The sequence below is a fragment of the Camelus dromedarius genome, chromosome 14, assembly GCF_036321535.1.
Source record: "Camelus dromedarius isolate mCamDro1 chromosome 14, mCamDro1.pat, whole genome shotgun sequence".
Lineage (NCBI taxonomy): Eukaryota > Metazoa > Chordata > Mammalia > Artiodactyla > Camelidae > Camelus > Camelus dromedarius.
The window spans coordinates 41462192-41484762 of NC_087449.1; the positions used below are offsets into that span (position 1 = coordinate 41462192).

Here is a 22571-nt window from a genome sequence, read left to right on the forward strand (position 1 = left end):
GATTTAAACCCGGCAGTCTGAGCCCCGCCCACCCCTCCACCCCACGCCTAACTGCCGCATTCTGCAGCATCCCAAACAGAGCAGGTGGGTCCCAACTTCACCACGAAGTAGCCGTGTGACCTCAGACAGGTCTTTTCACCCTCGGAGCCATGACCACATCCTTCCTCCCTGTTTTCTCACCCTCTCACCTGCAGGCTGTCTGTGGCTGGAGCATCAGGGTGGGTGCTGTGTCCATTCAGATTCCAACCAGACCCACTGCACTTCACGTCCAGCCTCTCTCCCAGCATAGGAATCTATTTTGCCCCAAACCTGAGACATCATTTAGTCTGCGCTTGCCAACTGTCCTTGGCGAGGAGCTCACTGCCACTCAAGCTTGCTTTGCTCCAAGTCTGTAGCCCTGGGGTTGGAAAATTCTTTTTTTTAAAATGAGCCCAGATCTTCTTCCCTGTCCTGGTTCTGCCTGTGGACTAAGCTGCCTCCCAGGAGGCTGGCACTGGTGGTGCCTGTGATCTGAGGTATCTTTGGACACATTTTCCATGGCCTGGTTTCTCCTCTACCCCCAGCTTGTGGGGAGCAGATAGGCTCAGAGCAAGGGCCGAGAAGGTGCCTGCTGTCGTGGAAGAATTAGAATGGCCTGTCTTTCCTTCACCTGAAGATTTGAATCCGTTCAGTCTGGGGCAGGTTGAAGCAGCTGGTGATTACGGCCAGCCCCATCATGAGAAAGTTCAGACGTACCTCCTCCCAGTAGCTACCCCAGTGCCTTCAGATGTTCGGGAAATCTTGCCACAGTCTTGATCTCACAGCTGTTCCCCAGCCCAGAGATGATACTTTGCATTCACGGTGGGATTTTGCTACCCCTTCACAACCTTCTCTCATCTTATTTGCATCTCAATGCACATATTACCTCTGGGCTGCAGGAAACACTGAGGTTTCCCAGATCATGGTGGCCTCATCATCATAGCCACTGGCCCACAGGCATCAATCAGGCACCTAGTGTCTACAGGTATTTCATCAGCTGCCACGACAGATGGCCTTGGTCAGCGTCCCTCAAGCTGCTGTCGCATGCAGCCCCAGAGGGGTGTTTCCAGAGCACAGCTGTAACTGAACACCTTCCCCATCCCCTACTGCCTGCAAGACACAGACCAGGCTTTTAAGTCGGTATCAGAGGCTTTTCTAAGCCAGCCTCCATCCCTGCTACTTGCCATATAGAATCATGCCAAGGCTTCCACAATATAATTCCTCTAATACACACCTCCTATGGAGTAAGCACTCCACAATGATAGCTGTTTCTTTTTCCATGATAAACACCTCTGATCCCGGCTGACTTTCTTTTTAGTACTTTTTAGTAAAGAATAGAACCTGCATTCAATCTCCAAGATCTGGTCACTCCCCCATTCTGGGACTGTTTCCTGGCTGGGGAGCAAGGAAGTGATGCTGGGAGAACTAGCTGACTGTGGTCCTGCCTCAGGCTGAGCTGGCTCCAGCCCTAGCAAGGGGCCTCTGGGTGCTCTGGGCCATTCCATCTTAAGAAGGACAACCTGGAGGGGTTAGCTGGGAAAGTCTGAGGAGGAATCTGGAATCCATCCAGAGAGAAACTGTTTGAGGATATGGTCCTTCCACTCCGGCGTGGAAGAGCGGAGTCTTGGGTAAAGCGGCATCCTTTGGAGAATGTCATGTGCAGGAGGGGTTGCGCTAAACAGAGCTCAGACCATGGAAGGCCAGCAAGAAGTTTAGCTTAATGAGGGAGAGCTGCCCAGAGGTGGAAGTTGCTGCCTGGGAAGCCGTGAGACCCCAAGTACCAGAGGTGGGCTGCGCCTGCAAATGACCACATCAGAGGATGCACGAGGCCCCTCCCACCCAGGAAGTCAGAGGTTTTAAGGACCTTCTGAACATGGATGTGCTTTAACAGTAATTTTCAAATTGTTTTTATAACTCATAAAACTTCTTTGCCAAGTTCAGTTTATATAGATGCTTCTTCGGAAAAACGGCACCATGTAGTGGCGGAGGTGGGGGCCCAGAACCCCGCTGCTCAGCCTCCCCTTCTGTGAGTCCTGAGCACAGTGTGAAAGTCCTTGTTCTAGACTCTGCAGGTCAGGGCCTGCTGAAGGCTGGGGCATCTCCACGTAATGTGCACATTTAAGAAGTCCACTCCTCCTTGGCAGTTTCACTTCTCTGAACATGAGAGGCCCAGCTTCTGGCATCCTGCCTCCCTGCCTAATCTTGCCGGCTGGTCGGAAACAGGGCCTTGGCTGCCTCGTCTGGAACTGAGCTGACTTCAGCCCAGGCTGGGCGCCTGCTTGGTGGTTCGTAGGCTTCTGCACTTGGTCATTCACTGCACAGCATCTCTATGTACCATACCAATTTCTTTAGAATAAAAGGCACCTCCTCTTCTTTGACCTGTGCTGGCCGTCAGGCCCCTGATGCTGTGTGCTGATGTCCCCCTAGAATGAAAAATCACAGCAGTAAAAGCGAGGAAATGGCCCAGATGGCACAAATGCAAGCTTGCAGAATGGACGAGGTCTTGCCTTGCGGTGGTAGTCCTTCCGGAAGGTGTAAGAGAAGGCTCCTTTGGTACAGGAAAATGAGGCACAAGAGGACGGACGCATCCCAGGTCTTGACTGAGGCCCTGGGACACGCACCACCAGGGGAGGGTCCTTGGCTTCGCTCAGGAAAGAATTCAAAAGCGAGCCATAGTTGAGTAAAAGTAGATTTATTCAGAGAGATGCACGCTCCACAGAGTGCAGGCTGTCTCAGATCGCAAGAGAAAGACCATGAGGTGCAGGCTTGGGTGCTTAGTTTAAAGTAAAAGTAGATACAGTCCCCATCGGCAGAGTGCAGGTCATCTCCAAAGGCAAGGGAGCCGGCGGCAGTGAGGGGCCGTGCTGCTGGGGTTTGCTGGCTCGGTTGTTTCACATGCTGACAAGTCAGGGGATTATTCTAACTGCTTTGGGGAAAGGGCTGGGATTCTCAAGATCTGGGCCGCCGCCCACTGACCTTTCATGGTCAGCCCCAGAACTGGCACGGGGCCCGTGGGAGGGCCATTTACCATGCTCATATATTGCAGTGAGCATATAACGAAGCTCAAGGTCTACTGGGAGTTGAATCTCCCCCCATCTTGGTGCTAATGCTGTGTCAGTCTTTTCATGGCTGTGCTCTGCCCCCTTCCCTCCTGTCTCACCTTGACCTGCTCTCCCCTCCTGCCTCTGTCCGGCAGCCCTGACTTCTTGACTCTGTGTTCTCTTTCCTCCTTGCCTCTGCCCTGGCTCGGACTCCACACAATTACAACACCTCTCCCAGCCTCCAGGACTCCCGGCCCACACCAGCCTCCATCCTGCACCAGACAGGGGCTCACAAAACAGGAGTCTCACTGGTCAGACCTGACTCAACTCATGAAGCGCTAGATGAAAAGCATTTCTTCTGCAAAAATCACCTAAGACCTACCCTGCAGGTCCTCCTCCGATCACCCACAGCACTTCGTGTGTTGTCTGTGTTACCCATTCTACCTCTTTGTTTTAGGATCTTTTAAGTACCTGTTACTCACACTTGAGACCAAGGTCATAGTCTTATGTAGCTTTGCATTCTGGGCCAGGCCGAGCACTAGGCTCAGACCAGGCCTTAGTAAATATTGCTGAGTAACTACACGGAATACTGCTTAAAATAGACCCCGCAGTGGTGGGATCTGTCCCTGTGCTCATATTGCATATGTGCCCTGGGATTCCTGGCACAGCAGGCCTGTCCCTGGACAGCACATTAAATGCCCCCCTACCCTGGGTGTGGTGACATGATATAATTTCTGCAGAACCTGGACAAAATGAGAGAGAAGCTGGGATGTGCCCAGAACCTGATGTGAACTTCCCCCAGGACCCACAGCTCAGCCTCCCCAGTACATTTGTCACCAAGGGGTGTGTTCCCTACCTCTTGGCAACTGAGTATTTTTAGCAGATACACCACTCAGGAGGCTGTGCCACCTGGCACTGGCTCCTTTTCCCCTAGACCTTCCTTTTTGAGCTTTACCCAGAGAGCAGCACAGCACTGTGGACAAGCTAGAGGGCTTACTGAGGCCAGACCTCCTGGGGGACAGTGACCACTGGGAACTGAACCTGAGCCTTGCTTCATGGGACAAAGGCTGCCCGCAAAAGTGGGCCTCCTAGCAACAGTGTGTGCATTTCTAATCACAGCTCCCTCCCACTTTGCACAATTAGACCCAAGCTGTGTGCCCCTGGGAGAAAACATATTTGGCAACAAGATCATAATAAAATCAGAAATTTGACAAGACTTTAAAATACCCAGATTTGGAGGAGAGGTGAGCATTTTATGATAAAATATTAATAATATATGGAAAAGTCAACAACATTCAGGCAGAACAGCCTCCTAGGAGCCCAGATTAGGAAGGTAACCTGGGGTCATTGAGTTTATCCCCTTATTTAAGAGACAAATGAAGCCTGGTGGAGAGGAAAGTCATGGGTTTGAAGATCAGACAGATGTCTACTAGCCGCATGACCTTGGGGAAATTACTTTCAGCCAGAAGTTTAGCTCTGGGCTAGATATGCCTCTCTTTCCATTTTATTTGCCTTTAACTGTGTTTTATAAAAAAGGAGATTTTAAGACTTAGAATTTTACAGCAATTAAGCACCTGGACTTTGTTAACAGGTGACTTGGGTTCAAATTCTGGCTCTGTTAACTTACTGGCTGTGTGACCTCGGGCAGGTTACTTAACTTCTCTGTGACTCCATTTTCTTCTGTGTGAATGGGGATGATCAGAGTCCCTGTGTCATAGGGCTGCTGCCTTGCAGTTTAAATGAGGTAACACACACAAAGCATTTAAAATAGTGGTTGGCACCCAGTAAGAGCTATATAAAGTTATGCTAATATTATTACTTTTGTTTTGTTTTTTTTAATCTGGATTTATGGTTTTCTTGAAAACCAGGAAGATCTGACAGCCTTATGCAACACTTGGCTGGAAAGGTGTAGTCACTGTCCCTTTAGAGAGGGACTGTGCCCTGCCTTCCAGCTCACTTCAGTCCCTACCACCCCTGACTCCTTACGCTACCTCTGCCTGGCTCAGTTGTGTGGCCAGCCAACCCCATTTAGTGCCCTGAGCCTCCATTTGGTCAGGAATGAATATGTCTATTTATGTTTATTGTAATAAATATGGCATATTTAGTGGATAAAGATACCCATTTTATAGTATTGCTACAGGAATTAACAGGCTAATCTACTGGAAGCCCCCTGCAACACTGAGCTGGACATGTTGTTGGCATGCAGTAACCACTCATTCCCTCCTGCTCCACGGCCTCCCAGCCTGTCCATCTGTCCTCTGGGCAAACAGCACTAGTGACGGGGAGCTCACTACCTCACAGAGCAGCTTCATTGCTGAGTCTTCATCACACGGACAGCCCAAGAACAGCAACTCCCCCATCACCTTACAGAAATGCCATTTAATTCCCACTACATCCCCTCTTCTGGAAGCTGTGCTCTGAGTTCCCAAGTGCTTTTTGGAAGCCTCAGGTTTCAGAAATGCCTGCAGAGTGTAGAGCCACAATCTAAAGGGTCATGTGCTGCTCAGCATCTCCAGCTGCAGGATTGGAGAAGAAGTTGCTCCAGGCAGGAAGCCAGACTGTGTGGTGCATAAGAGCACTGAGGTCAGATCTGGGGTCCAGTCCCTGCTTTGCCGCTTTTTAGCTGCCTTGTGACTTTGGGCAAGATGCACAACCTCTCTGTTTCTGTTTCCTTCTCTGTTAGTTAAAGATAATAAGATCCTCCTGATTAAAGGATTGTGTGAGATTCTTTTTCTTTTCTTTTGAGTCCATGAGTCTTAGAGCTGCAGCGTAAGAATGAAAACAGATCTAGAAGATTCTGGCAGCTCCACACCCCTCCTGGCAGCCTCACTCACCTCTGGACCCAAGGCAGCAGAACAGAAAGCCACTTACGGGTGGGGCTCTGGGACCTCTGGTGCCATGGTCACAATCAGGAGACCTAAGCTCCAGCACTGCTCCTCAGTGCTGCTCCTTGGGCCCCAGGCAGTCAAGCTCAAGGTCCCTCTAACTAAGACATTCTGGAATCCACAGAAATAGCCCTTTTTCTTTAAGAACAAAACTAAACATTTTCCAGACTGGCTGACACCCCTCCCTGGCTTGTTGGGGCAGCAGAAGACAGGCAGGAGGTGGAGCTCAGAGAGTGGTGAGTCAGCTGTACCCAGGCCTGTGAACGATGAACTGTCTTGCAGGCTTGGAACAGGCAGGGAGTCAGGCGGGCACTTCCTCCCCAGTGAAGAGCAGCCTCCGGTGGAGGGTGGGGGTGGGGAGCCAGCAGACCTGGGAGGCTGGACCAGGCCCCTGAGGGCCCCATCATGCTTCTCTGGCTTCCTTTCCTGGCTCCTTGCAGGGCATTTTTCTGCGGCTGTCAACACCTGTGATCCCACCTAGACCTGGCGGCCTTTCAGGAAGAGCTAGGGGGAGAGCAATGCCATTCTCGTTTGTCTGCCTTGTTACAGGCCCCAGGAATCGCAGAGAATTCCTTGGTCAGCATCACCTAAAAGCATCTGTGCAGCATCTGTGAGAGGGCAGGGTGCTAAGTGGACAGATCACTGATGGGGTGATCTCGGCCATGTCACTTGAACTCTTTGGGTCTTGGCTACCTTTTCTATAAAATGGGGGCAATGGAGAGGGGTTGATGGGAGGACTGAATGATGTCAGGCATGTGGCGGTGGCTGGTGTATCTAAGGGCAAGGAAGATTGACTATTTCCAAGGGAGGGGAAGAGACTTACCCGAGGTCACCCAGCAAGTTCACACAGGAGCCAGAACTTAGACCCAGGCCTTGTGCTGACCTTCACCCTACGAGCAGAGCAGTTCCTGCCAGAAAGTGGGGAGTGTCCAGCCAGCCAGTTCATCATGGTTAGGAGGGACTGACCATGTGCCATGTCCGTGGAGAGCCGAGAGTATCCTGTTGAACTTGCACTCAGAAACTTGTGGAATGGGAGCGTCTCAGCCAAGAGGCTTTAGAAGAAGTGAGGAAAGAAGGCCTTGGCTTGGATTTCCTGCGGGCAGCCAATGAGTACTGAGCACTTGCTGGGTATCAGGCACCATGCTAGGCCGTGGGGATGCACTAGTGAATGAGGTGGATGTGGCCCCCCACCATGGGATGGATTGGGACCACACAGCCAAAGGCCACTACAGTACACAGAGCCCGACAGGTGCAGTGAAGGAGTGGGTGGGACCCCAGGCCCAGAGGTGAGGGAGAGGGCTCTGAAGGAAGGGGCCTTTTGGCAAAGCCCTAAAGGAGAGAGGAGCTGTTCAGACAGTAGCAGGCAATGGAGGGCCAGGCGGAAGGAAGACCAGAGAAAAGGGACTCAGGGGCACTGGATGATGTTGGGTGTGGTTGGCAAGAAAGTGCAGCGGGGGGGGGGGGGGGGGGGGATGGGCAAGAACTGGTAGGAGAAGATCTGGGGAGGTAGCTGGGCCGGGTGGTGCCCTGGGCCTTCTGCACCAGCCTTTATCCTGACAGCAGCCGAGGAGCATTGAATGGGGCCCCTAGGCTGGGAGGAGTGGCAGGACTGGAATTATCTGGGGAGAACTCCCTCCTGCTGTTTCGTGAAGAAAGGATGCCGGGGGGTGGGGGGGACAAGGAGGTGGACATTCCTGGAGCCTGTGTCGGCTGTAGCATTGACAGGTGGTGGTGATGGATTGACTACGAAGAGTGAGAAGGGGGAAGGGTATAGCTCAGTGGTAAAGTGCACACTTAGCATACACAAAGTCCTGGGATCAATCCCCAGTACCTCCATTAAAATAAATAAACCTAATTACCTTCCCCTAACCCCAAAAAATAAGCAAAAATAAATAAGAAAGAGTGAAGGACACTGAGGCACCAAGGATGCTGGCCTGGCCAATGATGGGGTGTTTGTGCCATTTACTGACAAGGGGGACCCAGGAGGCAGTGGTACGGGTGAGAGGACATGGAATTGTGGTGTTGGACGTGGAGGGTGACGTGCCTGAAGACCACCAGGGAGATGCCGAGGGGGCGGTTGGATGTACAGCAGAGAGGTCAGAGCTGGAGAGAGAGACAGGGAAGCCAACATCCAGGTGGAAAGTCAGGCATGTGCAGGGGGAGCTCCCCTGGAGGAAGGTGTGAGGGAAGAATGCAGGTGGCCCCTGGGGAGCACCTGCCAGGGAGGGGGTGGGCAAAGAAAGAGCTTGCTGCCCAGGAGACCCTGTAGGCAGGGAATGGGGTCATCAAGCCAGCAGGTACCTCTGGAGGCCAGGCGGCAGGGCCCACAGGATAAAGCCTCTGTCACTTGGATTTAGCAACCTGCGACCTTGGCAGGAACAGTCAGCAGGGGAGCTGGTGAGGAGGTGTGACTGCAAACATGACAGCCCTTTCCAGACTTGGGCTGAGAAGAGAAGCAGCTGGAGTGGTAGCCGGAGCCGGCTGAGGTCCAGGGAGACTTCGGAGCTGGGTGGTTGGTGCCGAGATAACTGAGCTTGCGTCGATGGTGGTGGGAAATGTGTCAGAAGGGAGGCTGGAAGCTACCAGGGAAGGGCTAGGACCTTCCGGGGTGGGGCCTTGCATTGGCGGGAGGGGCTGATCCCGAGCTGGGCAGGAAGAGGGAAGAGGGCCCAGCCCACGCTGGACAGCTGCCCCACACCTGTCCCTGGACCTGGCCCTTTGGGAACCACCAAGCTGTATAAACCCCAGTACTGGCCTCCAGGGAGCAGAGAAGTCACAGGCTCCAGGCCAGCCAACCAGGACTGCCCTCTTCAAGTCCCGGGACCCCCAGAGGCTACCCTCCTCCAGATCTCTGTGAGCTGGGTGCTGCTGGTGCCCGTCCTCTCTCCTGTCTCCCTAACAGGAAACCTCTGCTAGGGGATGGGTTTTGGTGCCATCTTTCTACCCACCCTCACATTTGGGTGTCTCCCAGTCCCTCTCCCCATCCTCTTCCTGTTTTCACGCTCTCTTGAGGGGCCGCCTCCCTCCTCACAAATCGACATGTCCTGGCCTGAGTCCCACGAATGCCCAGCTGTGTACTAGACGCTTCTTCACGTCTCCCTCACAAGTATCTCACACTCAGCAGTTAAAGACTAGAGTCCTGTACCATTTCTCTATAAGCCCGTGGATGGTGCCATTGAGCTGGCCAAGTTGAACACTTGCCATCTTTGTTACTCCTTCAAGGCGGCCCCTACATTGTCCAGACAGCCGCCAAAGCTGTGGAGTCTACACCCAGAAGGCCTCGAATCCCTGTGCTAGAACGCGTGCATGTATCAGACTCTGAGTCCCTCCTCTTCCAGACCACTCCCTGTGGTGCCAGGGAAGTGTCCTCTCTTGAAGCTTTCTTTAAGACAACTTTGACTAGCCTAAACATCTTAGCATGGCATTCAAGGCTGACGGTGACCCAGCCTTCCTGCTCACCAAACGCTCCAGGTCTCTTAACACACATGCCTCTGCTCCTGGAGTCCCTACCTGGAGTCCTCCCTTCCTGCCTCTGTACCTCAGCATCCTCTCCGGCCCCTCCCAGCCCAGGAGTTGTGCACCTTCCACAGAGCATGACGAAGTGGTGCCTCCCCACTCAACACCTGAGCCAGGGCACCACCCTTGAAGGCTCAAGCAGAGTCCTTCCTCTGTGTGTGTGTGCATCTCCATTTGGATAACCTCGTGTGGTTTAAGCTCACTACAGAGGGAGAATGAAGGGGCTGAGCGCAGCCCAGGTAGGTGAACTCCATGCCTGCATCTGAGCTGGCTTGAGCACAGAGGGAAGCCCAGATGTGGTAGAAGTCAGGGCAGCGTGGGCTTGTGTTCCGGGAGGCCCTCACAGTGCCCACCGGAGCAGGGGGTGAAGGAAGGGGGCCGGGAAGGTACCGTCACGGTTGGAAGTGGGAGGAGAGGGGTCGTGTCTCCGCCGAGCAAGGCCGAGTGGAGGTCGGTGTCCAGTGCCAAAGGGAGACCAAGCCCTTCTCGTTTCTTTCTCTCCAGCTAGGAGAAGGGTGCCCAGCTCAGCCTGGGTCCTGGGGAACAGAGGGAACCAGGAAGTCAAATCCAGGGTGTGGTAGCTGGTTGGGGTCCCGGAGGCCTGCTGCGTGCGTGAGGGTGAACCTCCAGCACTACCGGGAGACAGACGCCCTGTGTTTGCCCACAGGGCGCTCTTCCCGAGAGCAAAGTGAGTCAAGTCACTTCTCCCCACCACCCTCCTGGGCCTTCTGTTCTCCCCCTTAAAAGTGACATCCTGCTTTGCCCTAGACCCAGGGAAAGTTTGGCCCCCAGCCTGAGGACTGGGCGCCTGAAACTGGCCTCCCATAAAAGGAGGAAAGGGCAGTTTTAGACAACTTGAGTGATGTCAGTTGGCCCATGCCAAGGCGACAAAACCAGGATCCACTTGTACTCTCAGCCAGTGGTCCCTGTGTGAGTGCGTGTGAGTGCGTGTGTGTGTGAGTGCGTGTGTGTGTGAGTACATGTGTGAGAGAGTGAGGAATATAGGGGTGTGTCAGTGTGGGTGTTGGTGGTGTGTGAGTACCTGGGAGTGTATGCATTTGAGTATGAGAGTGGGGAGGTGGTGAATGTGTGTGAGTGCAGGTGAGTGTGTGTGAGCGTGGACGGGTACGTGTTTGTGTTGGTGATCGCTCCTGATGGCTCCCTCCCTTTGTGTCCCCTCTTGCAAGCCCATCCTTGTGACATCCTCTCAGCTGGAAGCTGACGGCCCCAGAGGACCAGGATTGAGCACCAGCTGTTGTCACTTCCTCACCTCCCCCAGGCCCCTCCCTGCCTCTCTGCACAGCCCCCCTCCCCCAAGTTTGGGTGACGTACCTTCTGGGCAGGGGGTGATGTGCAGGGTGAATGTGGGGCCCGGGCAGGCCTCTTGCTGGGTGTTGGAGGCACACTGGCAGACCAAGAGGCCACACCTCTCCCCAGGCCGACAGGCCCCCATGAGTCAGAAAGCTTTTCTCCTGGAATAATGCCAGGATCCCCTCCCTCGGCCCCATCGCAGCCGTCTCTCCGTCAAAACATCTAGAGCACTAGACCAACATGGCATTTTGATGAGGATGGAGTGAGCCTTGTGAGACTGGTGCGTTTCCGTCTAGGTGGACGTAAGAGCACCCTGATCCAGGGCTGAGAGCAGCAGTGGCCCTGAGGCCCAGCAGGTGTGCTGGCTACCCCCAGAGGCTCCTGACAGCTATTAGCACTTCCCACTGTGACCTTAGGTGATCCCTGGAGGCCGAGTGAGAGGCCAGATGGCTGGAATCTGGGTCCCCCAGAGCTTCCAGCTCTGCTGGAGATGGGGTTTGGGAGCAAGCGCCGGGCCCCCAGTTTCCAGGCTCAGGGCAGGGAAATGTTGGTGGTCCCCGCCTCCCACATGTGTCTGGGCAGCCTCCTAGCAGACTGGTTTAGTGCCTGTCGCCCCTCATGGGAGGTGGACAGGCTCTGGGGCAGGCAGGTTCAGATCAACTTCTGTCCCTTTCTGGCTGTGGAAGCCTCAGGCTTTTAAGGGCTCTTTCTCATGACTGTGATTTAATTTGGGCCAAGGGCCCAGCCCAGGGTGAGCACTTGGTCTGTGGTGGCTGCCAGAACTGTGGTTGTTACCTGTTCTACTCTCTTGGTTACGTGGTGGCCCAGAGTGGCTGTTCTTTGGGAGCATAAGCTGGTGCCAAGGCTGGATCTGGAAGAGAGGCCCTCTGCGCATCTGTGGCTTCCCTCTCAGCAGGGAGCACCAGGGTCTGCTGCCTTCGAGGGAGAGGAGGGGGTGGCCCCACCTGTCTGAGGGCAGGGCAGGTGCAGGGTCCATGGTGCATCCCCCCGCCCCACCCGTGGTTCTCTCTGCTCCGCGTCCTCCTCTCCCAACTACCCTAAGGGCTGGATGCGGCCAGGAAGCGCGTGCATCTTCTGAGGTGGGAACCTGCCTCTTCTCCTCGTTTTTTGTTCCTTTACCATGACGCCTGTTGCTCATAGGTACAAATCAAACGAAGAGTATGTATATGTGCGAGGCCGCGGCCGAGGGAAATATGTTTGTGAGGAGTGTGGAATTCGCTGCAAGAAGCCCAGCATGCTGAAGAAACACATCCGCACCCATACTGACGTCCGGCCCTATGTGTGCAAGCACTGTCACTTTGCTTTTAAAACCAAAGGTAAGAGACGGTCAGCGGGGCACTGGCCCTGCCTGCTGCAGGGAGCTCCCCTCTGGGAGCCCCAGCACAGAGCCCGGGGCCCGGACCTCTCTGCCTGGGGCCTGGGCACCGCCGGATTCCTGGGCTCCCTAGTGGCAGAGCAACCCGCTCCAGACTGGGCGGTGGCGCCCCGTGGCTGCCCCGCCCATCGTCTTGGATCCCACGGGGTCCCTCCACCCAACCTGCGCGATTCCCGCCGCCGCCAGGCGGTGGCACTCTAGCGCACAGCGCCTGGTTTTGTATTCGATCTCATCCCCCTTCGTTTTGCATGTCCCCTTGGCCCTTTATCCATCGATCTGATAAGCTCCAGCATCCACCCTGGTCACTGCCACTCTTGAGTTTGGAAATCCATTCCACCACGAGCCACTTAACACACTCGCATGGTCACTTCTCATGCCAGAGTTTGCCCCTGCCTCCACCCTGCCTCACCACTCAGACCATGTTCCCACTCTGTCCAGCTTCTTTGCAGCTCTCAGCACAGGGCTGGGCCCTCCCCACACCCAGATGGGCAGCCCCGTCATTCCCGCCCCCGCCACACTGCACAGCAGGGTCAACTCAGGCTCCGGCAGTCACCTGTGACAGGCAGGAGGGCTGGCCGATGAGGGTGTACGCATCCAGAAAGCTGCAGTGGTGGTGGCCTGGGCTGCTGTAGCCACCCAGGACCCGGGTGTGGACCAGTGGGGCTGAATGCATGAGACTCGGACTGAGCTTTTCTCCGCTGCTTCCATTGGCTGCACCTGCAGGACAGGCAGGAAGGCATCGCAGCCTCTTACTTCCTGGCAGTTGAGCAGAGCGAGCACTTCAGAGGGAGGCCCGGGGCTCTTGGCACCCCTGGTGGCTTCAGCCTCTTGAGCTTTGCAGATTCCCGGCTCAGGATTTGTGCACGAGGGTCCTGCTTTCTCCTTTTGGCAGGTTGGGGGCCTCCACACCAGCCTCCACCAGAGCCGTGTGGTTTTTCAGTGGATGGAACTGGAGAGCAGATTCGGCTTTGCTGCCTGTTGACCTTCCTTCTGTTGGTAAAGCTGCCTCCGGAGAGAGGCTTGGGCAGCAGCTTTGAGGAGGCCCCTTGGAGTCTCCCAGCTTTCCTCACTTCCTCCTCCTCTTGCTAGCCCCTTCCGTTCTCTCTGTGCTAGGTCAGGGGATGGTTTATCCCCTTCCCTGACTCATGGCCCCCTCTCTGACTGAGTACCCAGCTCTGATCTGCTGACCCTGTTAGCCTGCCCTACTCTGTCCTCCCACCATCATTCTCAAGTGGAACTTGAACTTGCCTGCCAAGGTGTGGGTGTGTAGAGGCGCCCATCCTCCTTCCTCACCCTCACCCTCTTCTCTCTAGATGTCTCATAAACAATGTTTGAGAGGGTGTCTGGAGAGGACAGATAGGCCTGGAGCATGCCTCGGCCCTGGGCGTGGGCTCTGTCCCCCATGCGCCCCCTGCAGTCCCACTTCCTCCGGCCTTAGTGGCCAGGAGAGAGATGGGAATAATTGACGAGCAATGTAAATAACAGACTTTGACTCTGAATGCTGAAAAACCTTTTGTCCAAGTCACCCTTGAAGGTGAAGAAAATGGGTCCCCAAAATCAGAAATGACTGTTAAAGCTGGAGCTGTAACTAGAAGCCAAGACCTCAGCCTCCTGGCCAGCACCCTCACCGTCTTCCTCCCTGTGAGGAGCTCCTCCCTTGTCGGGAAGGAGGAGCAAAATCAGGTGGCCTCCAGAATGGATCCCAACTGCTGCCCCTATTCCCAGGGTGTGTCCTGGGGACCATGCTGTTCTGTTCTCTACATGAGGAGCCCAGTCCTGAGAGTGCTCCCAGCCCAGGGCCATGCAGAGCGGCCCGCCGCCTCAGGGAGCCACCATCCTGCCACGTGAGACGGCAAAAACCCATCTGGCTGAGTTCCTAGCCAGGACAATCTCCCCAAGGGGCCCCGATTCAATTCCCTCTGACTTTATTGAGAGAACAGGCCTGGTCTTTTCCTGCCAGGTCTGAGAGGGTCCTAGGTCCCTGGCAGGAAATTTTCCAGGAAATTCCTGCAGTGGAAGCCACAACTCCAATATCTGCAGTACCTTCCTGGGTCCCTCTGAGCCAGGACAGAGCACTGGAGGGTCCAGAGCACATAACCTGAGTGGAGGATCTGCAAGCCCTTCCCATGCCCTGAGGATGGAGCCTCGGGGGTGGAGACTTAGGGTGGAGCCCTGAAGGCCCCGCCCAGGAATTTGCACTCACCCTAGGATGGGGAGAGTGCTAAGCTCTCTGCAAATGCTCCTGGAGGCTTCTGGAAAGACACTTTCCAGACCCAGAGCAGCGAGCGCATCTGAAACAGTGGAGTCTCAAACTCTGGGACTCAGAGAGGGGCCAGTGAGGGGAGGAGGCAGATGGAAAGGGCACAAGCTCACTCCTGGCTCTCTCTGCACAGGATGAGGAATGAGGGACGCAGCAAGACTGGCACTCGCCTCTCAGGGCTCCTGCCCACATCCGGCTGCCCCCATCTTCTCCCTCCCTTCAGTCTCAGATTTGGGCCGAGCCAGGCTGCGTGAGAGCTGAGGCTGGGCCCTGTGATCCTCAGGGCCCTCGGTCACCACCACGTGGCTGTGCCTGGCCAGGGAGCCCTTACTGTCCGTCTCTGTCTGCCTGTCTGTGTCTCCGTCTCTGTGTTAGACGTTGTGGCGGCAGCTCTGGCCCCCGGCTGCTAGCCGGAGGTGGGCATCTCAGTGGGTGGGGCCGGGCAGGGCCCACTGGGATGTTCGGGGGCCAGGAGTCTAGTGTCCTCTTCTCAGAAGATTCCCAGAGACCAGCAGAGTGGCTGTGCCGGTCATAGTCCCTTGCGCCGATCTCCTCCGGACAGAGGTGGCAGTTTGGGGCCGGCCTCGGGGACCAAGGGAGGGCAGGTGGCCAAACTCAAGGCCAAAGGGGTCAGAGAGGGTCATTGGCTGATGACCTCTGCAGAGGGCCCACCTCTGTTCCAGATGCCCATCATTTTCCATCCACTTGCCTTTCCTCGTTCATTCTGGGACTGTCGTGCTTTTAGTCAGGGGCTGGGACGATGGTGAGAAGCTGTGGACTCTACTTGATCAGCCAATGCTCTGACCTTTGACAGGAAAAGGGTCTCCAGGCCGAAAAAGACACCTGTGGCCATTTGGTACACCTCTTTCAATTCACAGAGGAGGGGACGGGCCCAAGGAAGGGGGATCAGGGAAGGCACCGGACGACACTCAGGGCTACTCATCCGGTGTCTGCCCCTGTAACCACACGGCCTGTGCAGATAGTCACTCTGACTCCCGACTCCTCCCTGCAGCCTCCAGGGGCAGGGGCAGAGGAGAAGCCGGCGTCCAGAGCCGCCTGGTGCCTTCTCCTGGGGGTCCTGAGCCCAGACTGACTGGTAAAGCCATTTGCATCACAAGCATCATCTCAGCATCTCTCCCCTCCACACGCAGCACAGCTGTGGCAGAGCCCTCCTGGGTGCTCACCAGAGTGGCTGTTTGTGGGGGAGGGGAACGCAGTGGGCACCTGCTCCCTGCCAGGCACGCTCTGCTGCCACGCCTCACGTGTTTCCTCATCAGCTCCTCCCCGCGTCCCCGAGAGGTAGGTATTACTTTATAGTTGCAGAAACTCGGGCTCAGAAGGTTTAGAAACTTGCCCAAGAGCACACAGCTAGCCAGTGGCAGAGCCCAACTCACACCTAAGGCCGTGCTCGTCTACACACCCTGGTTCTATCCTGCCAGTGTGGAGCAGGCCATACCCCTGGAGTCCCCCAGGCCTGGTTCCAAACGGGGCTCTGCGCTAACTGGCAGGGTGGCCTCAGCTGGTTGGTTCACCATGTTGGTGAGCGGGACCATCCCGTCCCCTGAGACAGCCGATAATCTCGTCCAATGGCATCCTCAGCACCAGGGCCCAGAGTCAGAACAGAAGCAGGAAGCTCCTGGGCCTGGCGTGGGTGGATCACATGGTCTGGGAGGTTCCTTCCAACACTTTGCTTCTGTAACAAGAAGAGCCTTTCCCACACGTGGATCTCATGCACCCGTTGTGTGCTCAGCATTTAAGTTGGTTGACTAGAGACCTAAATCGTCCAGGCAGAACAAGTATAGCAATAATATCAGAGCCAGAATGAGCAGTGTTCATAGTCCCCTGTGGTCTGGGGTAGTCAGGGGATGATGGGCTGGTCCCGGAACATCAGGGGACATTCGGCTCCTCTGGCCCATGGGAGACCCCAACTGCCTTTCCCACCTCTAGACATCCTGCTCAGGCTTGAGGCCTGCTCACAACAGTGAGAGCAGAGGCCCACGATGCTGGACAGAGACCTTTGGGGACCCTTTGACCCTGGGATGACCCTGGAAGTTATGGCTTTGCCCCCCCATTTGGCCAGGATTAGAAGATCCAGGTTTCTGACCAGGTGAAGGGGGAAAACCTGAGTTGGGAAGGATGAGGTTACAGTGTAGGACTAAGGGGAGGAAGGGGGAAAGAACCAGCTTCTCTCCATCCCTGCTGCCCTTGACCTGCACACCTCAGGGAGTCTCAGCTGAAGGTTCCCATCACTCTCTCAGCAAAACCTTAAGGTTCTCGAGAATTCTCAGAATGATTAAGAAGCACCCTTTCATCCATCCTTGGGCTGTCTCTCCCTGTTCAGCCATCCACCACCCATCTCTTCTCCCATTTATCTAGTTCTCCCATCCTCTCATCTAATAGTTTGTTTTCCTATCCATTTATCTTCCCATTTATTTTCTCATCTTATCTGTTCCTCCTCTTCTCCCATTTGTCCTCACACTAATCCATCCTTCCATCTACCTGCCCATCCTTTTACCCTCCTGTCTGTCCTTCCATGGATGGACGTGTGCTCCACCCACCCATCCATCCACCCACCAATCTCTCTTTGCATCTGTTCCTGGAGTCTGTTCTTCTCTCGTCCATCCCTCTGTTCAAACTTGCCAACTAATAAGATTAATGTGACCAAGCACTTGACTCAAGGACCTTATGATTTATCAGATGAACAACCACATGGAAATACAGCAATCTGCAGAGCAACAGTGAGCACATCACAGTTTGGAGGTGGCTGCTCGGCCCAAAGGAACATCTTGAGGCATCACCCTGCATCCTTCTGGGACAGGCTGGGGATCCCTGGCTGCCCCTGCACAGAGCACTCCTGCCCGCAGGGCTCTGTGGCCTGTGAGGTGCTGTGCACATGTGGGGGAGAACTGAAGGTGTTGCTGTCTTTCCCCTGGTTCCACAGAGCAGCTGCCTCTGCTCATCAGCCCGTGGGGTGGGACTGACCACTGGGGGCAGAGTCAGTCTCCCCCGCTGAGGGCTTCGTAGGCATGGGAAGGGCAGAGCCTTTGCTTGGCCTTCCCTCCACACACCCCTCCAACCCTGTGTCTGCATGGCAGTGACCTTGGAAGACTAGGAAGGGGACGTGACTCTCTAGGGCAGTCAGGGCTTGGGCCTCGGCCTTGTGGCCCCCAGGTCCCCAGCTAGCAGATTTTCTACACCTTCTGCCCTCTCTCCATTTCTAACAGTAACTTTGTCCTGGTTCCTCTTCCCAAACCCTAAGATTCCTCCCAGTGGGCTACCCTGCCAGTGCCCTCAGCCGGAAGGGCATCCTCGTGTCCACCCACCATGCTGGTGTACGGGAGCCCTGCTCTCGCCCCGGCGTTTGAGACGGCCAGTAATCCTGACTGAGGAGCATCACCAGCTCCTGGGCCCAGAGTTAAATCAACGGCAGGAAAAATCTATTGCATATGACTTCTCTTTTAATTTCTTTTTTGTTTGTTTGTTTTTTTAACTAAAGCATCTCACGTCCTCATTATCCCCTGTCCCCTCACAGCCCCACGCCCTGCTGCCTCAGCTTCTGGGTACCGTCATGCATGGCTGTGGTTGCACATCCCACCTGCACACCTGAGCGGAGGGATGTCCTGGCACCTGCCACCCTGGCCCCCGGCCTCCAGCCAAGCCTGAGTCTGTTGTCATTCCTTTCCAGGGAATCTGACTAAGCATATGAAGTCGAAGGCCCACAGCAAAAAGTGCCAAGAGACGGGGGTGCTGGAGGAGCTGGAAGCCGAAGAAGGTAAGAAACTGCCAACCCCCTCCTCCCCCTTCTCCCTCCTCCCCCTTCTCCCTCCTCCCCATCTCCCCCTCCTCCTGCTCCTCCTTGGTCTGTTCCTCCACTTGCCCTCGCCCTGCCTTCCTTTCTGTCCTCATCTCCTTGTCTCCCTCGTCCTCCTCTCCCTCCTCTACCCTTTCCATGCCCTCTTCTCCAGTTTTCCCAGCTAAGGGGAGACAAAGGTTAAGTTCACAGGATGATCGCCCCCACCTTCCATTTACTTCTGCACATGCTGGGAGCTGGAGCAATTATGCATGACTTGTCTGCAGTGCAGGTGGAGCACCTGACACCCATGGGTGCTGGGTGAATATGGATGGTGAATCAGTTAATACATGAATCATGATAGTCAACACTGATTGGGTGCCCACTCTGTGTCAGGTATGTTCAAGACACAAGCCATGCATTATCTGGACAAACCCTCACAATGACACTCTGAGGTCCACACACATGCTCCACACCCACACTCACATCTACACACTCTGGCACAGGCCTGACACCTGGGCCTTTTAGAGCTAGAGGCTTAGAGCCAAAGCCAGACAGACCTGACAGCCCCACGTGACCTCCCAATCCCAATCCACATCCCAGCACCACACCCTGGCCTCAGTCCCCCACCAGCAAGAGGCATATTAGAACCAGTTCCTGAGAAGCCAGGGCAGAGGGTAAGGTGAGTCCAAGGCAGTGTGTCTTCCCAGCATCCAGGGAAGAAGCTTGGCGGATGGATGAGCAGGCAGTACCCCCAGCAGAGGGAGGCCAGAGACATTCCTCCTGCGCCAGGCAAACCTTTGATCAGATTCCCTAAAAAGGGAATCAAGAATCAGAGTGTGACAAAGAGAGATGTGTGTGAGTCTTGTTTTCCTGATTTGGGGATGCACGTGCAGTCTGACAAAAGAGCTGGATCACATTTCCTTTTAGGTGAAATAAATCACCTTTATTGAACAGAACACAAGGAACTTGGGGCTGTGCCACCCAAAATGAGTATGTGGGGTTACCATGCTGATCAAGAAAGTGCATCAGGCCATTTACAGATGTCTCTTTGAGTCCTCATAATTGTGGTAGAAACTTGTGTTGCCTCGTTTTGAGTTGAGGAAATTTAGTAACACTCGAACAGGTTAAGGCAGTTGCCAGACGTCAGACAAAAACACTGGCTCCACGCCACTCCAGAGCCTGGTGGGCTGGACAGGGAGCTGCCCCCAAGCCCAGAGCCCTCCCAGGGTGGGAGTCAGGGGGTTTTGACTAGCACTGCACCAGGGATCCACTGAGGGGCCCTGAGTTTTCCCTGCCGCTCTCCCAGCTTCATTTTCCCAGTGAGACCAAAAAGGGCGACCTTATTTGAGGATGAAATCCATGCATTCATTCCGGAAATACTGAGCACCAGCCCTGTTCCAAGCCCTGTTCTAGGTGCTAGAGATTTGGCAATGAATAAAACACAGTTCCTTTCCTCAGGAAACCTGCATTCTAGAGGGGAGCCAGGCAATGAACAAATGTGGAATAGGGCAAGGGCAATGAGTATGAAGGGGCTGGGAAGCGTGAGGAGTGGCCTCTCTGTTGCGGTGGTGTGAGCAGAGGATGGAAAGGGAGAGACAGGTCATGAAGACAGGTGGGGCCTGGGGGAGGGGCTCTCCCAGCAGAGGGAACAGCAAGTGCAGAGGCCAGACAGAGTTAGGGGAGATGAAGTCAGAGGTCTGTGGCTGTGAAGGTCAAGGAATGGACTTGGCCGCCGAGTGGAGCAACGCCCTCTGACGCTCCTTGACTGTGTATGCAGAGGGTGGCCGCTAGGGGGCGCAGCTGGAGGCAGTGATCCAGACTGACCACGTGTCAGACTGGCTGGGCTCAAGGAGGTGAGGAGACATGATCGGATTCTGGATACAGTCTGCAAATAGAGCCAACCGGTTTTGCTGACACCTGGGGGACGAAGGGAGGCATGAAAAAAAAAAAAAAAAAAAAAAGAGCCAAAGCTGACTCCGAGGTTTATGGCCTAAGAAACTGGAAGGATGGAGTTGCCGCTTCCCGCGACGAGGAAGATTCGGGGAGGCGCTTGTCTGTAAGACATGAAGTGGAGATTGGGAGCACAGCCTAGGAACGATTGCCTCCGGGTGGCCGGGCCAGCACTGCAGCCCCGTCCCTGAGGGTGAGGAGGTTGAGCACCGGCGCCACCGTGTGGCCAAATACCTTCGGCGCCCCAGCGCCCTTTATTCCGTCTTTAAAACCTGTGGGTCCCAGGCCCCAGAGAGGCGGAGCTTTGTGGAACCTTGACAGTAATCCCAGCAAGAAGGGCATTGGGCCGTAGGGCAGGGACATCCCATGAAGCCCTGAAGAAGCCCAGATGATGTGGGGGGGCCCAGCAAGCCCTGTGCTGGGCAGGGGACCCTTGGCTTCCATTATTCCTGAGCTGGGTGTCTAGGGCAGGATACCGCCCTCTGCCCCTTAAAACTTCCTCATCTGTAAAAATGAGGATCCTTCCTGCTGAATATCAGGAGCAGACTCACTCACTAGTAGCACTACCCCTCTGACCTTCAACTGCAAGATGAGATACTGGCAATGCTGCCTTGTGCTGAGGATGGGGGGTACTTGGGATGATAATAGCTAAGGTTTACAGGGTACTTACGAGATGTCAGACCCTCACAATCCTCCCAACAGCTTCATAAGGTGATTTTTATTATTCTTACCCCAATTTTACAGACAAGGAAACCAAACACAGAGAGAAAAAGTAAATTATTCAACCTTCTGCAGCAAGGAAAGGAGCTGGGATTCAAACCCAGACCATTCCCTGCTTCTCGATGCATAAAAACATTTTTTAACTGGCAGTGTAATAATGCAAGGCTTGTAAACCTTAGTCCTGACTCAGCCACTACTCCCTGGGTGGTCTTGGGGAAGCATTTGCCCTCTCTGAGCCTGGATTTCCCCACGTCAATGAGAGGGCAGGCTAGGTGAAATCCTGGGGCGGAACCAGGCCCTGCTAAAGTCTTAGGCAGGGGAAGTAAATGCCTGGGGCAAAACTGCAAAGCATGTTTGGCACCCCCATCTTCATTCGTACTGCCTTCACAATCCCCCTCTCATCAGTCTGCTCCCAGCTGCCAGGAGGCCGTGCTCTTGGCCCCATGGCCCTCCCTTCACCTGCCAGCCCCAGCTCCACCCCATAGTTTTTGACCTGCATCCTCCTGAATGCCGACTGTCATCCATTTCATGCATCTGACTGCTGTATGTTGAGCTGTTTGGAAGCACAAATGTTGGGCTTTCTGGCCCAGGGGAAGCTCAGTGTGGTGGGGTCTGGAAGCCAGGTTGCAATAGTGGCCTGAGTCAGCTTGTGTGTCCAAGTCGAGTGGGTGCTGGCTTGGGCCTAGAGCTGGGCCAGCAGGACCCAACCTCTCCGGAGCCTGCCAGGTGGGCTAGATGTTAGCAGAGCTCTCCCTGGAGTCCTGATGGCTGCCTATTTCAGAGCTGGTCAAACTAGACCTGTGTTCTGTTCTAGGTGACCAAGCTGGCGGGGACTGCCCCACCAGAAGCCAGACCAGGAGGCTGTTATTTCCACTCCCCCCACCCCGCCACCAAGCTGGGAGCAGCAGGGGTTCTGAAAAGGCAACACCTTCTCTGGACCAGAGCAGCTGGGATGAGACCCTGCTCTGCAGCCTGGAGCCAGCTTAGCCAAACCCCCACAGAGGCCAGGGCTTGCCACCTGCCAGATGCCGTTGTACCAGCCAGCAGCAGCCTGGCCGCTGTAGCAGATGCGTGTGTAAACTGACCATGTCCAGTGCTGCTGGGCCAGCCAACATGGCTGCTGCGTCCCAGAAGAACAGATTTCTTTAGGAAGGTATTAAGAGTGACCATAATTATTTGAGCCCTTGCTGTGTGCCAGGGGTGTGTTTATTCCCCTGAGCAAACCCTGTGAGGTGAGATTATATTCATTTGACAAAGGAGGAGACTGAGGCACAGCAGAGCGACTTGACTTGCTCATGGTAGAGCCAGCACTGAAATACTAATGAAAAAAAAAAAGGCTTGTCTTGTTTGCTATGGTTTGAAACCAGCCCTCCTACTTACCGTACTTGGGCAAGTGACTTATTAATCTCTCTTGCCTTGGTTCCCCATCTGTTACACGAAGGTGAGAATAGTGCCAACCCCGCAGGCTAATTTGAGGAGTCAGTGAACTAATACACAGCAGGTCCTAGAACGGGACCTGGCACATGGTAGATACAAGGTAATTCTTGTTCACTGTGATAATACACAGTGTTCCCATATCTGCCATAGCCCTCATCCTCTCCACAGTCTTGTGCCATTGCTCTGGCTGTCAGGCCCAGTTTGCAGACAAGGACACTGGGGCTTAGAGCAGAGCAGTGTGGGG

The 22571-nt window shown here is 54.8% G+C and overlaps 1 protein-coding gene across 9 annotated transcripts in view; it reads left to right on the forward strand.

The window, feature by feature from the left end:
* The window catches only part of HIVEP3 (HIVEP zinc finger 3), a 449220-nt gene that overhangs the window by 422302 nt on the left and 4347 nt on the right, over positions 1-22571 (forward strand). For all 9 annotated transcript variants that reach the window (XR_010383875.1, XR_010383876.1, XM_064493681.1 and 6 more), the window contains 2 exons: positions 11933-12108; positions 18113-18199. Coding sequence is in view for 7 of the 9 variants with exons in the window: in XM_064493681.1 (XP_064349751.1) it covers positions 11933-12108; positions 18113-18199 (263 nt within the window). In the remaining 2 variants the exon portion in view is untranslated. The remainder of the gene's footprint in view (positions 1-11932; positions 12109-18112; positions 18200-22571) is intronic.